The following is a 15682-nucleotide window of genomic DNA, read 5'->3' on the forward strand; positions in this document are numbered from 1 at the left end:
CGACAGCATGGCAGATCTGAAGATGCGATGTACGACCAGCGGGGACGCGCATCGGCATTGTGATAGTGAGAGGAAACTCACGATTTGGGCATATTTTACACAATTTGTCGTCACAATGCGTCGAAATTGGGTAAATCGTGTAAAAAATTGTCAAGTATTTAGGCACCTTTAGACATCAATGGGGAGAATTATGGTGTTCTTCACCATCGATGTCAAAAGCATTCGACATCAGCCATAAACCGTCGATGATTATGAATCATCGATGGTCGATGGCCATCCTTTCTATAGCAAACTTTCCAACATAACAGTTAAAAATACTCTGCTCCTGGATTGCAGACACCTATACTGAAACACATGTTGTATAAATTACCTAGTTCAGTACAGATGCACTATACACATAAACACACACTTAAAAAAAGATACACCAGCAAATACACACACACCGCCACACCCACAGCTTACAGTTACACCAGTACATACACAACCACACACATACAGCCACACCCAAAGCTTACAGTTACACCAGTACATACACAGACACATACAGCCACACCCAAAGCTTACAGTTACACCAGTACATACACAGACACATACAGCCACTCCCAAAGCTTACAGTTACACCAGTACATACACTGACACACACATACAGCCACACCCAAAGCTTATAGTTACACCAGCACATACACACAGACACACACATATAGCCACACCCAAAGCTTACAGTGACACCAGTACATACACAGACACACACATACAGCCACACCCAAAGCTTACAGTTACAGCAGCACATACACACACATACAGCCACACCCAAAGCTTACAGTTACACCAGTACATGCACAGACACACACATACAGCCACACCCAAAGCTTACAGTTACACCAGTACATACACATACAGCCACACCCAAAGCTTACAGTTACACCAGTACATGCATAGACACACACATACAGCCACACCCAAAGCTTACAGTTACACCAGCACAATCACAGCCACACCCAAAACTTCCAATATACCTGCCCAATAAATAGCAGGTAAAATACATTTGACTATAGTAAAAACTATACAGCGACACTCTAAATTTTTTTAATTGCAGTTGCAACCCAGCTTGCTCACATCATGATAGATTAAACCTCCCAAAATTCATCCTTTACCTCACAAGTAACTCTACTAACAGCACAGATAACAAAACAGATTTAGCTCAAAGTTCATGCCGACACCACATAAATGACAGGTTAAGCTGCAAACCAGCCTGCCCATAAACATTTATTGATGCCAATAAATACATGTTTACCTTATAACCCGGTATCTCAGCTCTCTAGTTTTTCAATTTTTACGTCCGACAAGAATCTTCACACCGTCACAGTGCTCCAATCAAAATGGCTGCAGCTTCTTCTTCTTCAACTCTTCTGCTTTTTATCACATCATGCTAAGAGCGCAAAATTAAGTCGCTGCCTAATCTCCTCGCCGACAATCACTTTTAAGGCGACCTAATTGCAATATCATGCCACAAATTGAATTAGCACTCAAAAAAGGCATTCCCGCCAATCGAAATCCTGCGATGAGCGCAAATATAAGTAGTCGGAGAAAAAAAAAAAACATTGCGCAGAATTGAATCGTGCCCATAGTATGTGTAGGTGTTAGCATGGTTTTTTGATTCCAAAAAGGCCCATAATGCAATTGGTACTGTGTTTACCTTTACATGTGTTCAAAGTGTTTGTCTTGTTACAATGCTATTTTTTAATGTTGAAATTAAGTAATTTTACTCCCTCTTTCATCATTCAGGTGACTCAGGATATGGCTGTCAGTCTTGGCTCATGACACCTCTGTTGCACCCACGAGGCCCTTCACAGCACCGTTACAACCACGCACACATTGCTATAAGGTCAGTAATAGAGCGTACTGTACCTTTGGAGTGTTGAAAACCAGGTTTCGATGTTTGGACCGGTCGGCTGGCATCCTCCTTTACCATGTGCGTAAAGTGTGTGACATCATCCAGTCATGCTGCATGCGCCATAACATGGCCCTTGGGCAGTGGTGGGCTGGGCCAGGTGGCAGTGGGCCTGATTCAGACCTGCTCGCTAAGATACATACTCTCGCTGCTACCGATGGTGTGCAGTGTGTATGCAGTGTGTATGCTCATACCTTAGCAAAAGTCACAATGCATTCGCTTGCTGCGCATAGACAGCCCAGCAGAGTGAGTGACAGGGGAAGCCGTTTGTAGGTGGGAACAGGGGCTGGCCATTAAAAATGGGGGAGTGGAGGTGCAAACGCAGGCGTGCCTGAGCATCTCAATGGCGTGTTAGAGGTGTGCATAATTATAAGACAGCATCATAGTACACGTCACCTGGCTGTTTTTTACACTGAAGTGCTCGCAGTGCTTGCGGCAGGGTATGGTCAACCTCAAGCGCTGCGATAGCATCCGATGTTACCAATGTACCGATGGTTGCATACACTTCCTGGACATGATGTGCACAAGTGGGCATCTTAAAACAGGCTGGTGGGTGTCTGGATACACTATGTGATCGCTCTTTAAGAATTACTAGGCGTGCTATTGCTTTGCAGAGCGATAGCACTGCCTACACAATTTACATACACATCGTGCGAGCGATCACATCTAGCGAGCGGCTTTGAATCAGACCCAGGGTGCCATCTGCTGCCCGGGCCAGTCCCTACATTGGCCCACTGCTGCAATCGGAGCTGAGCTCTGATCGGGCAGCTATAGCTGGCCAGCTGGCCGCAAGCGGCCTACAACCCTGCCACGATCAGAGCACAGCTCCGATAGGGCAGTTCAGGCTGGCAACAGTGGTCTCTAAAGTGATCAGAAGCCTCTGATCACTTCAGGGGCCTGCGTTCCAAGTGGCGCAGCGCACGGCTGATGTCAAGATGCCACCCGCATCACCCGCGATGAGCGGAGCCTGCACCTAATTAGATCCAGTCAGCGGCAGCATCTACGCGGGACAGTGTGGACTGGAGCGGTGCCCAGCGGCCATCATGAGAAAGGTAAGTACTGCACAGACAGGTGAGTGGGGTGTGTTCTATACTGGGAGGGGGCACAGCATAAAGGGCATCACTGGGTGCACAAAATAAGGGGCATTACTGGGAGCACAAAATAAGGGGCATTACTAGGGGCACAAAGTAAGGGGCATTACTGGGGGCACAACATAAGGGGAATTACTGGGGGCTCTGCATAAAGGGTCATTACTGGGGGCTCTGCATAAGGGGCATTACTGGGGGCTCTGCATAAGGGGCACTACTAAGGACATTATTGGGGGCACAACATAAGGTTCATTACTGGGGCACTGCGTACTGAGTACTACTAGGGCACTGCACTGGGTCTGGGGGAGTGTGGCTGAGAGATGCACACTGGGTCTGGGGGAATGAGTGAGAGACACACACTGGGTCTGGGGGAATGAGTGACACACACTGGGTCTGGGGGAATGAGTGAGAGACACACTGTGTCTGGGGGAATGAGTGAGAGACGCACACTGTGTCTGGGGGAATGACTGAGAGATGCACACTGTGTCTGGGGGAATGAGTGAGAGACACACACTGGGTCTGGGGGAATGAGTGAGAGACACACACTGTGTCTGGGGGAATGAGTGAGAGACGCACACTGGGTCTGGGGGAATGAGTGAGAGACACACACTTGGTCTGGGGGAATGAGTGAGAGACACACACACTGGGTCTGGGGGAATGAGTGTAACACACTGGGTCTGGGGGAATGAGTGAGAGACACACACTGGGTCTGGGGGAATGAGTGTAACACACTGGGTCTGGGGGAATGAGTGACACACACTGGGTCTGGGGGAATGAGTGAGAGACACACACTGGGTCTGGGGGAATGAGTGACACACACTTGGTCTGGGGGAATGAGGCAGAGACAGACACTGGGTCTGGGGGGATGAGTGAGAGACACACAATGGGGCTGGGGGAATGAGTGAGAAACACACACTTGGTCTGGGGGAATGAGGCAGAGACACACACTGGGTCTGGGGGGATGAGTGAGAGACACACACTGGGTCTGGGGGAATGAGTGACACACACTGGGTCTGGGGAATGAGGCAGAGACACACACTGGGTCTGGGGGGATGAGTGACACACACTGGGTCTGGGGGAATGAGTGAGAGACACTGGGTCTGGGGGAATGAGTGAGAGATGCACACTGGGTCTGGTGGAATGAGTGAGAGACGCACACTGGGTCTGGGGGAATGAGTGAGAGACACACACTGGGTCTGGTGGAATGAGTGAGAGACACACTGGGTCTGGGGGAATGAGTGAGAGACACACACTGGGTCTGGGGGAATGAGTGAGAGACGCACACTGGGTCTGGGAGAATGAGTGAGAGACACACACACTGGGTCTGGGGGAATGAGTGAGAGACGCACACTGGGTTTGGGGGAATGAGTGAGAGACGCACACTGGGTCTGGGGGAATGAGTGAGACGCACACTGGGTCTGGGGGAATGAGTGAGAGACGCACACTGTGTCTGGTGGAATGAGTGAGAGACGCACACTGGGTCTGGGGGAATGAGTGAGAGACGCACACTGGGTCTGGTGGAATGAGTAAGAGACACACACTGGGTCTGGGGGAATGAGTGAGAGACACACACTGGGTCTGGGGGAATGAGTGAGAGACGCACACTGGGTCTGGGAGAATGAGTGAGAGACACACACTGGGTCTGGGGGAATGAGTGAGAGATGCACACTGGGTCTGGGGGAATGAGTGAGAGACACACACTGGGTCTGGGGGAATGAGTGAGAGACACACACTGGGTCTGGGGGAATGAGTGACACACACTGGGTCTGGGGGAATGAGGCAGAGACACACACTGGGCCTGGGGGGATGAGTGAGAGACACACACTGGGTCTGGGGGGATGAGTGAGAGACACACACTGGGTCTGGGGAATGAGGCAGAGACACACACTGGGTCTGGGGGGATGAGTGAGAGACACACACTGGGTCTGGGGGGATGAGTGAGACACACACTGGGTCTGGGGGAATGAGAGACACACACACTGTGTCTGGGGGAATGAGGCAGAGACACACTCTTGGTCTGGGGGAATGAGGCAGAGACACACACTGGGTCTGGGGGGATGAGTGAGAGACACACACTGGGTCTGGGGGAATGAGAGACACACACTGGGTCTGGGGGAATGAGGCAGAGACACACACTGGGTCTGGGGGAATGAGGCAGAGTCACACACTGGGTCTGGGGGAATGAGGCAGAGACACACACTGGGTCTGGGGGAATGAGGCAGAGACATACTGGGGCTAGGGAATGTGTCTTACTGCTGTTTGTTAGATGCTGGGAGAGGACCATAACCTCTGTAAGTAAGTGCTACAGGTATTCTGTTTCCTTGGTAAATGGGGCCCTCTATTGTCTCTTTCTGAGAAATATCCACCATTCTATTTTCCTCTTATAATGTTGTATATAAGTGTATGTATTGAAACTAGCATCCCTATTTGAGCCATTGATTAGAACACGCTCTCACGGTCGGTCTGCACGTGAGACCTCGCAATCTCTATATAAGGATAAGCCGTTGTTTATGGGCCAGTGCCCTGGACTTGCCCCCAGGCTAAAAGTTGCCAGCCCCTGCCCTTGGGCAAGGCCATGATGACCTTGGGGACATTGCATCTGTAGTAGAGGAGCTAGACTCTCTCTTATCCGGGGGCATTATCAATACAGAGGGCGGGAATGAGTTTCATCAGAGGATCATACATCAGCATTTTACACGTAAGTTCTTCAGGACACAATGTAAGAGAATGTGTATGTATAGAGATGTGTAAAAGTTGTATGCCTACAAACACATTAATTCAAATGTATGTACATTACAACATACCTTCTTTTTTGCCCATGAGTGTCTGGTAAGTATTTTTGTTTTAATTTACAAACACCATTACAATTAATATTATATACATTTGCTTAGGAATAAATGATTAGGGAATCTAACAATGTAGCATTTGTAATAGTTAATGCATTGTAACATGTTTTTATTTGCAGATACAACAATATTTAATATGGTTACCCTCTGGGCCTGATTCAGAGCCGCTCGCAAGCGGCGGCTCGTTCGCTCTGAGCGATGTTTGCACAACTGCACATGCGTATGGGTCGTAATGCGCTTGCGCAAACCAGTCATTGCGGTCAGAAATTGTGCGCTCGCAAAACAACGAGGGGCTGCTAATTTGATTGACAGAATGTACCGTTTGTTTGTGGTAACAGGGGAAGGTGCTTGAAAACGGGGGAGTGGAGATCCGAACGCAGGCGTGCCTAACGGTAAAAAGGGCGTTTAATGGGAGTGCATAATTAGTAAAGGAGCGTCATCGACCACGTCACTTAGTTGCCTTTTAGCCTGAACTGCTCGCAGTGATTGCGGTAGGAAAAACCTACCACAAGCACTGCGAGCAGTTCAGATGCCTTTTGATGTACCCGATTAATCAAATAAATACCGGAGATGACGTATGATGCGAACGGCAAAGGGGCGTCTTTACAAAATAGCGAGCGCATTTTTCGTTCGCTCGCTCAGACATAGAGGCGTCAACAAACCGCAATGAGCGAGCGCTCAATTTAAATAGCCGGTCCCTTTTTTGGAATGACCATCCACAAATAGCGTCTGGCTCTGAATCAGGCCCACTGTTCACTGTGAACATTTACATTATCAAACATTTCTTCAAAGATATATATATATATATATAGTATATAAATGTATAAGAAAAAGTGCAAAACCTGATTTGTAAACATACTGTATCATAAATAAAATTTACTTTTTGGCTACTGAACCAACTACACCTCTAACTTTGCATTTAACTACACCACTATGTGTGCGTAGACTGCGCCTGGGTGGAGTGCTGGGTGATGGACTTAGTAACTACACCACCATGGGTGCGTAGACTGCGCCTGGGTGGAGTGCTAGGTGATGGACTTAGTAACTACACCACTATGTGTGCGTAGACTGCGCCTGGGTGGAGTGCTAGGTGATGGACTTAGTAACTACACCACCGTGTGTGCGTAGACTGCGCCTGGGTGGAGTGCTAGGTGATGGGCTTAGTAAAAATACCACCACGTGTGCGTAGACTGCGCCTGGGTGGAGTGGTAAGTGATTGACTTAGTGAAGTCGTACACACACTACTAATAGTGTAACCTGATGTAGGCTTTATTAGGGCCATCTGTGCTACTACAGTAATTCTATGTGAAGGCTTATAAGTGCCTCAGTCTGTGACCGAATAGCCTGAGTAAGGTCAAGCATCCTTAAAGCAATATTGTTAGCCATTCTAATGCTGGTGCACTCTGTTATAACTAGAATTTTTTTTTAAGGACATATTTAATGGTTTCCATTTGTTCTGTTTGTCTCTCCATAAAGTAAACCTGCTGTGAGGACATGAGATATGTGTTAAAAAAGTATTTGCAGCATCTCAGTCCTCGACGCATTTAATTAACTTTTTAGCCCTGTGTGTTCCCCCATCCGTCTGCTAAGTGTATGTGTTATCATTCACATGACTTACACTTTTGCAGTAGCAGGGGTATATTATGTACTGTAATAATGTAAGTAATTGTAATTTTTAATACTGGATAAGCCTTGATGTCAGCCTGGTCCATATGTCTGTGTTATTCATAACCACTAGAGCAAGGTGACACCTCCCAGAACAAAAGACCCTCTAAGTTAATTCCCACCTCCCCAGGGGACGCTCAGGATTTACTCCTCCTTCCATTTGCCTGCTTTATGCCTCACGTGAACCTGGTAGACTGAACGGAACCATCCCAGCAGGTGTTCATCAGGGAAGTAATACCCGGAGGAGGTAGGAGAAAGTGACAGCATAAGTTACGCGCACCAATCAGCAAATGGTGCAACCCCCCTGGGTGGTCACAATATCGTAGGAAATTGAAAGATTTCAAAACAGGTCACCGAATGCAACTCCACATGTTAGTCGCTGACTTTGGCTAAGAGGCCTCGCTCTGCCAAGGTGCTAGTGGAACGCATCACCAGTTCTGTGGATTTATACTTTGGAAATTCTGCAAGGACCTATACGCTACTCATTGCTGTGTGTTCTGTGATTAGCTTCTACTGTTTGGGGTCCTGGAAACGCTTGGTTGGACCCAGGGACTATCACTGCTGTGTGATCTCTGATAGTTTCTACGTGTGGGGTCCTGCAAATGATTGAGTGGACATATGCGCTACTCACTGCAAGTGTGATCAGTGATAGTTTCTACTGTGGTGACTGGGGTCTCTAGCTATTTCGTGGAATTGTTCTGGGATGTTATACTCTACTGGGACTGCCTCTGTCTGGACTGCTACCTGTTTATCGCCTGTTCACTGTATTTAACACTTGTCCATACATATTATCTGTTGCTGTGTGCTGTGGAAAAATAAACCATCACTTTGGTTTCATCTGCTCGGTGTCTGGGTGATTGAGAGAACCCCGTATCCTCACATTTGGCGGCAGCGACAGTGGGATCATTCAGACATCAATCAAGGAGCAGTGAAAGCGTGAAGTCACTCACAATAGAGAAGAGAGGATCAGGCCATATGTAAGGAATTTGCAGTAAAGTGGTCCCAGCAACTGAGTGGTCGTCAGTCCTGTAAAAGGTAAAATGGTGCTAAGGAAAGAAAGTCAGTGCCTCAAGTCTCCCAGGGCAGTGAAGCTCGTGGATGGAGGTACGTCGGCATGTGTGCAGGCTAGGAAGCCGGATATGTTATTTATTATAAGGATGCAGTACATATGGGCGTACTGGAATGTTGCTTGGAGGATGATTTGTGTGTGGAGAGTATCCAGCTTAACAGATAAATTGTGTTATCTGGGAGATGCTTTCATGCACTGCAGAAGTGAAGCAGTCACATGGTAGATGCTGGATGAACCAGAGTTTGAAGAATTCACGGAGGAAGTGAAGGCTACAATGGCCCAAATGATACAAGGAAGCCACTGTACAAAGACAGAAGGGCAGGTCCAGAATAAGTTGTCCTCCTGGACAGACCCAGAGGAAAGATCCGAAATAGGACTACTGCAACCCAGCCAGACAACCGAGGGGCTTGCCCCAAAATTAACTGTTACCAGTGGAGTGGGGTCATTGTCAGGGGGGCCCCTAAGCCCTCTGGAAGAAATGAACATGGAGGAGTTGATAGCAGAATGCCAGCTGCGGGGCATCCCTGGCCAATTCGGCACGTGCAGGGAAATCCTTCAGTGTATACTCCAGGACCAGGGGGACCCCACCAAAGCGTTCACTGATTATCGGACATTTATCCTTGGTCATAGCCCACGGATGAGTGTGGGGGAACAGCTGGAGTGTCTGGAGTTGTGCTTTGTTGTGGCAGAGGAAGAGGCTTCAGATCGTGGTCTCCTGGATACCCCAGGCTGGTGGGACCAGTGTTGCAGGGTGGATGCAGAAAGGCACCACCTGCAACAGCTTCTCCCACTCCCAAAGGACACAGCTGCCCAGTGTACTATACTGGGAGAGGCTAGCGTCCAAGTGAAGGAAGCAGTGCCCATAATACAGGCAGCCCAGGAGGAGTCACATTACACCTTCCCTTTTGCTGAGGTGGAAGATGGAGACCTATTAACCAGCTGCCAGGGGATCTATGAGGATGGTGTCTGAGAGATCACCAAGGTTGGGGGAGTACCGTCTCACTTCCCGACCACAAGCATACCAGTCACAGATGGCATCGTGGTCCAGGCTGTTCAGCATACTCAGCTGGGAGAGGCCCATCATGATGAACTGGCAATGACAGACTCTTTTATTTCATCTGGGGAGGCTGAGGAGAAAATGCCCTGTGTATATCCTGCTATCCTTACTCCCCCTGAAGGATATGAAGGATTGTATCCGATCCCCTGTTTGGAAACTGAGGAATTGCAGGCAAAATGTTGGTACGTACCCTGTGATTTAAACAGAACATGGGTAGCAAAGACTGTTAACCTAACATCAGATCATAAATCAGAAGAGGATTTGTTATCACCCTGTAATAACTCAGAGAGTTGTGTGGACTGTAACTATGTGCTGGGGCATATGCCTGCCCTTAGTAAGATTCCAGCAAGCACAGATCAGGTGGATGTCAGGAGACAGCACTTGCAACCCCTTCTCCCACCCCAGGGAGAAGGCACTGCACAACCCGGCCCCCTGCATCTCACAGAACACGAGACATTCATGGAGATAAGTTTGGAGTGTTCAGTGGTTAAAAGCCTGAGTGGTACCCAACCAGTTATCCAGCTGACCGGGCTAGTAGACGGAGTTACCAAGGAGGAGGACAGTCCAGAAGTAGTTCCAGGTGAGACGCTGGCTTTTGAGGGGGGAGGGCCGGTACAGGACCAGCCTGTCCTGGTGGCTCCCCTGCAGCCACTAACTGCATTATTCCAGATAGAAGGTTCATCATGGGGCCCGAGTCGTGAGGAGCCCACATGTTGCACTGAAAGTTGTCAGCCCCACAGTTGGTGTTTGGGGGAGGAAGGAATGGACTGCCACAGAAGTGCCATGTAAAGAGCCCCAATATTTGCCTGCCCCTGGGCAGCTGTTACTTGTACAAGGTGGAGAGGGGGAAGGTACCCACTGCCCCAGTGTTTCAGAAGTGAGTGCATCAGGACACCTGATTGGTATGCTCTGGGGAAAGGGGTGGGTTAATGTGAAGGGGGAAACACCTAACGTCTGACTCTGGGGAATTGCTAAATCCTCTGGTGGTAAAAGGGAACATGTTATATTGTAATTTTGTACATGCAGATTGTCTAACTAGACTTCTTCTTACAGCCTGGGTCTTATGTTACATTACTCTGTGGGACACTGGTGGCACACTCACCCACAATATGCTTTACCCTGCACCCCACCTCACCCAGTCAGTAGTGGTTCTGGATCCCCCCGGGGAACAAGGCCTAAAAAGTGGGAGAGGAATGTGAGGACATGAGATGTGTGTTACAAATGTACTGGCAGCATCTCAGTCCTTGCAGAGATCAATTTACTTTTTAGTCCTTTTGTGTTCCCCTTCCCGTCTCCTAGTGTATGTGTGATCATTCTCAGGACACACATTTCCATTAGCATGTATATTATGTACTGTAATAATGTAAGTAATTGTAATGTTTAATACTGGATAAGCCTTGATGTTAGCCTGGTCCATATGTCTGTGTTATTCGTAATCACTAGAGCAAGGTGACACCTCCCAGAACAAAAGACCCTCTAAGTTAATTCCCACCTCCCCAGGGGACGCTCAGGATTTACTCCTCCTTCCATTTGCCTGTTTTGTGCCTCACATGAACCCGGTAGACTGAACGGAACCATCCCAGCAGGTGTTCATCAGGGAAGTAATATCAGGAGGAGGTAGGAGAAAGTGACAGCATAAGGGACGCGCACCAATCAGCAAATGGTGCAACCCCCCTGGGTGGTCACAATATCATGGGAAATTGGAAGATTTCAAAACAGGTCACCAAAGGCAACTCCACATGTTAGTCGCTGACTTTGGCTAAGAGGCTTCGCTCTGCCAAGGTGCTAGTGGAACGCATCACCAGTTTTGTGGATTTATACTTTGGAAACGCTGCAAGGACCTATACGCTATTCATTGCTGTGTGTTCTGTGAGTAGCTTCTACTGTATTGGATCCTGGAAACGCTTGGTTGGACCCAGGGACTATCATTGCTGTGTGATCTGTGATATTTTTTACGTGTGGGGTTCTGGAAACGATTGAGTGGACTTATGCGCTATTCACTGCAAGTGTGATCAGTGATCAAGTGTGATCACGAAATAGCTAGAGACCCTCAGTCCCCACAGTAGAAACTACTGTGGGGACTGAGGGTCTTTAGCTATTTCGTGGAATTGTTCTGGGACGTTATACTCTACTGGGACTGCCTCTGTCTGGACTGCTACCTGTTTATTGCCTGTTCACTGTATTTACCGCTTGTCCATACATATTATCTGTTGCTGTGTGCTGTGGAAAAATAAACCATCACTTTGGTTTCATCTGCTCGGTGTCTGGGTGATTGAGAGAATCCTGTATCCTCACAACCATCAATAACTGAAATAGTACAAAAAAAATATTCCACAGATATTGGGGGGGGGGGGGGGGGGGGGGGATCTAAAGTCCAGATCTTCCTCAACTTGTGTTAAAAAAAAAGTGATATTCTTCCTGCACATAGGGAGCGTTTAAATCGGGACAACAAAAATGTATTTTCACTTAATGTGCAGATTTTTTGTTTTCAAAACCTGTACATTAAATTCCTTCTTTTTACTATTTTGGATTATTGGTGAAATAAGAAACACTAAGTATTTCTTTGTGGTGTTTATAAGACGGAAATAAAATCACGTTTGCAGTTTGGTTCCCTATCTTGAAATTTGAATAAAAAAAAAAACACTTATTTTGCCCATTTGGGTCACATAAGCTTTGACGTGTTAAAATGAGTAAATTAAACTAACGGTATTTTCTCAAAATACAAAGTCTTCTGAAAAAGAACAAGGTATAATGTGTGTAGGTACCGCATAACAAAATCAGTGACATCGATGTTGGAATGTAACGAGCGCAAATCATACTTGCCTACCCTCCCGATTTGGTCAGGAGCCTCCCGAAAATCGGGTGCTGCCCCCGACCTCCCAGGAAGGCAGGCAATCCTCCCAGCTGCCGCCCAGCCCCCCTATCCCCCCGCAATTACCTCTGAATCCCCCGCAGCGGGGAGGCCGGTGACGTGATTCACGCTGAATCGCCTCATTTTGGCCCCGCCCCCTGCTTCACGATGCCTATAATATCGGCATTGTGTAGTGGGCGTGGGGCCAAAATGACATGATCGTGTGGCTCTGCCCCTGCCCCACCAACAAATACTCACAGCCTGGCCAGCCCCGCCTCCTTGAGCTAGCCATGCCCCCCTGTCATGCCGATCTGGCTGCTCCCTCCCGGAAGGGGCAGCCAGAAAGTCGGCAAGCCTGGCGCAAATGTGAACAAATGACCTCAGCACAAGGGAGAGAGAACCATCAGCAGCGGAGGAGATAACAGACGGGTGACACATGATGCCTAATATGCTGCTGCTTAGCCAATTACTGCTATCTACTTGTAACGTAACAATCAGCTTCTAAGAATGGTACATGGTAAATAAATAAGGTCAATACCACACTGCTTACTATTCAATCACAAATTAAGCAAACAAATATTTCTACATGTTTAATATTTCAAAGTTATAAAATTGTAACCAATTAACTGTATATTTGATTAAGTAAACTGTTCCTTTATGTATTAGCTCCTGTCCCTTAGTATAACTGAGCTCAGCTTCACTCTGGGTGGAGAACATAAAACAAGCTGGTTTCTGTGACTTTCACTTTCATTTCTCTCTCCTGCTGCCAGCGATGGCGTCTGCTGATCTGAGACAGGAGCTGGACTGTTCCATCTGCCTGAGCATTTATACAGATCCTGTAACCCTGAGATGTGGGCACAACTTCTGCCGGGTCTGTATTGATCGTGTGCTGGATACACAGGAGGGGTCTAGAGTTTATAGCAGTCCTGAATGCAGAGCAACATTCAAGAAACGTTCTGCTCTGCAGAGGAATAAAAAGCTATGTAACATAGTGAGGAGTTTCCTGTCTACTCAGCATCATCAGGAGGAGACTGGGATCTTCTGTACTTACTGTGTGGACTCTCCTGTACCTGCTGCTAAATCTTGTCTGCTGTGTGAGGCTTCTCTGTGTGATAAACACCTGAGAGTACACAGCAAGTCATCAGAACATGTCTTATCTGATCCCACCACTTCCCTGGGGAACAGGAAATGCTCCGTCCATAAGGAGCTCTTCAGATATTACTGCACTGAGGATGCTGCCTGTATCTGTGTGTCCTGCTGTCTGATCGGGGAACACAGAGGACATCATGTAGAGTCGCTGGATGAGGCCTCTAAGAAGAAATATATAAAACTGAGAAATGTTCTGCAGAAACTGACCACAAAGAGAGAGGAGGCTGAGAAAAGAGTCCAGAGTCTGCAGGAGCGCAGGAGAGAAGATCAGGGAAAAGCAGGGGGTGTAACAAAGACAGTCACTGCCCTGTTTAGAGACATCAGGAGACAGCTGGGATACCTGGAGAAGAGAGTCCTGAGTGAGATCTCCAGGCAGGAACAGCGCGTTTCACTCTCAGTCTCTGATCTGATCCAGCAGCTGGAAATAAAGAAGGGCGAGCTGTCCAGGAAAATGCGTCACATTGAGGAGCTGTGTAACATGTCTGACCCAGTGACTGTCTTACAGGATCCAGACACAGGTGACTTGTGTGATACTGAGGACACAGAGAGACATGATAACCAGGTCCATGGTGCAGAAGATCTGGATGTGGGTCTCATCTCAGAGACATTACACACATTATCTGATATAATAACAGGTATAAATTCAGGGATCTATATACATGAAGCTACAGACATATTACTGGATGTAACCACAGCTGGCAAATATATACATATATCAGGTGACAGGAAAACTGCATCCAGCTCACCAAACAAGAGGCATCCAGAATCACTAGAGAGGTTTCAGTGTAGTCAGGTAATAAACACCAGGAGATTCTACTCAGGGCGACATTACTGGGAAGTGGATGTCAGTAAATCAGAGATATGGATGGTGGGAATGTGTTATCCCAGTATAGACAGGAGAGGAGATCAGTCATACATTGGATATAATAACAAGTCCTGGTGTTTGTGTAGAGGGTATAATAATCAGTACTCAGTGATACATGACAATGCAGATATCCGGTTAGCTGACAATATCCCCTGTGACAGAGTGAGGATATACCTGGTTTATGAGGCAGGGCAGCTGTCCTTTTATTCTCTGTGTGACCCCATCATGCACTTACACACCTACACTGCCGCTTTCACCGAGCCCCTACATGCTGCATTTTGGGTACGGTATGGTTGTATAACTATATGTGGGGAGTAGGAGCTGGTAGAAATTACCATAAGGGACTTGCCCAGAGATTGGTGACATCATAGGGAGGGGAATTTGATTGGGGGAACATCCAGTCAATAAAATGAATCAGTGGGTGGAGCTACAGCTGTGTAACCAGGTGATCTGCGTGATGGGGATTTCTCCACCTCTGATGCACTGAGAGCTGTGATTGGCTGCAATACATATGTGTCCTCACACATCTAACCTCAATACGCCACAAAGTGCAAGGTGCCTGCTGCAAGTGAGCCGCCAGGTCCCGTGCAGCTTTTCTAGCGTTGGGCGTGTTTTCATCATCGCAACGCGATGTGACTAGGACGCACAAGGACAGTTTATTGAATAATTTGATATGTAACACTGGTATATTTTATATGAAGCACAATGGAAATTGGCATGAAAAAATGCCATGGTAGCGGCATCGTAGCACTTCATATACAGGCTCAGAGGCTCAGTCACACACAGATATATAAGTGTCACATATGAAAGTAATTAGCAGTTTAATGGCGCATCCTAGTCACATTGCGGACTAGCAGAGTAATGCGGGTCCTTGTGCACCGAGAAGGACAAAATGGCACAACTGCAGCTATAATGAGTGAGGACACATCTGTATCTGTGTCTGTCATTTATATACCATATCACTGTACTTAGTGCTACGCTTGCTCCTATTGGCTGTAATGTGCACAGGTGGTGTATGAGGTGCGGTTTCTATAAGTCTCCACCTACTGGGAATTAAAGTTAATGAGTGTTCCTTACATAACACAACACAGACTGTACTACAGCTCCCATCATGCATTATTACTTATTATTACATATTATT

General features: G+C 47.5%; 1 protein-coding gene across 1 annotated transcript; it reads left to right on the top strand.

Moving 5' to 3' along the window:
• Positions 1–13299: 13299 nt before the first annotated feature.
• On the top strand, positions 13300–15682 carry LOC148479182 (E3 ubiquitin/ISG15 ligase TRIM25-like). Its single transcript, XM_088454846.1, has one exon. The coding sequence runs from the start codon at positions 13300–13302 to the stop codon at positions 14857–14859; it is 1560 nt and encodes a 519-aa protein (XP_088310972.1). The 3' UTR covers positions 14860–15682.

Source organism: Taudactylus pleione, unplaced genomic scaffold (assembly GCF_031769625.1).
Source record: "Taudactylus pleione unplaced genomic scaffold, aTauple2 ptg000634l, whole genome shotgun sequence".
NCBI classification, from domain to species: Eukaryota; Metazoa; Chordata; class Amphibia; order Anura; family Myobatrachidae; genus Taudactylus; species Taudactylus pleione.

What these genes read in the sequence shown, in the direction of transcription:
- LOC148479182 (XM_088454846.1), top strand. Translation starts at nt 13,300, where the DNA reads ATGGCGTCTGCTGATCTGAGACAGGAGCTGGACTGTTCCATCTGCCTG.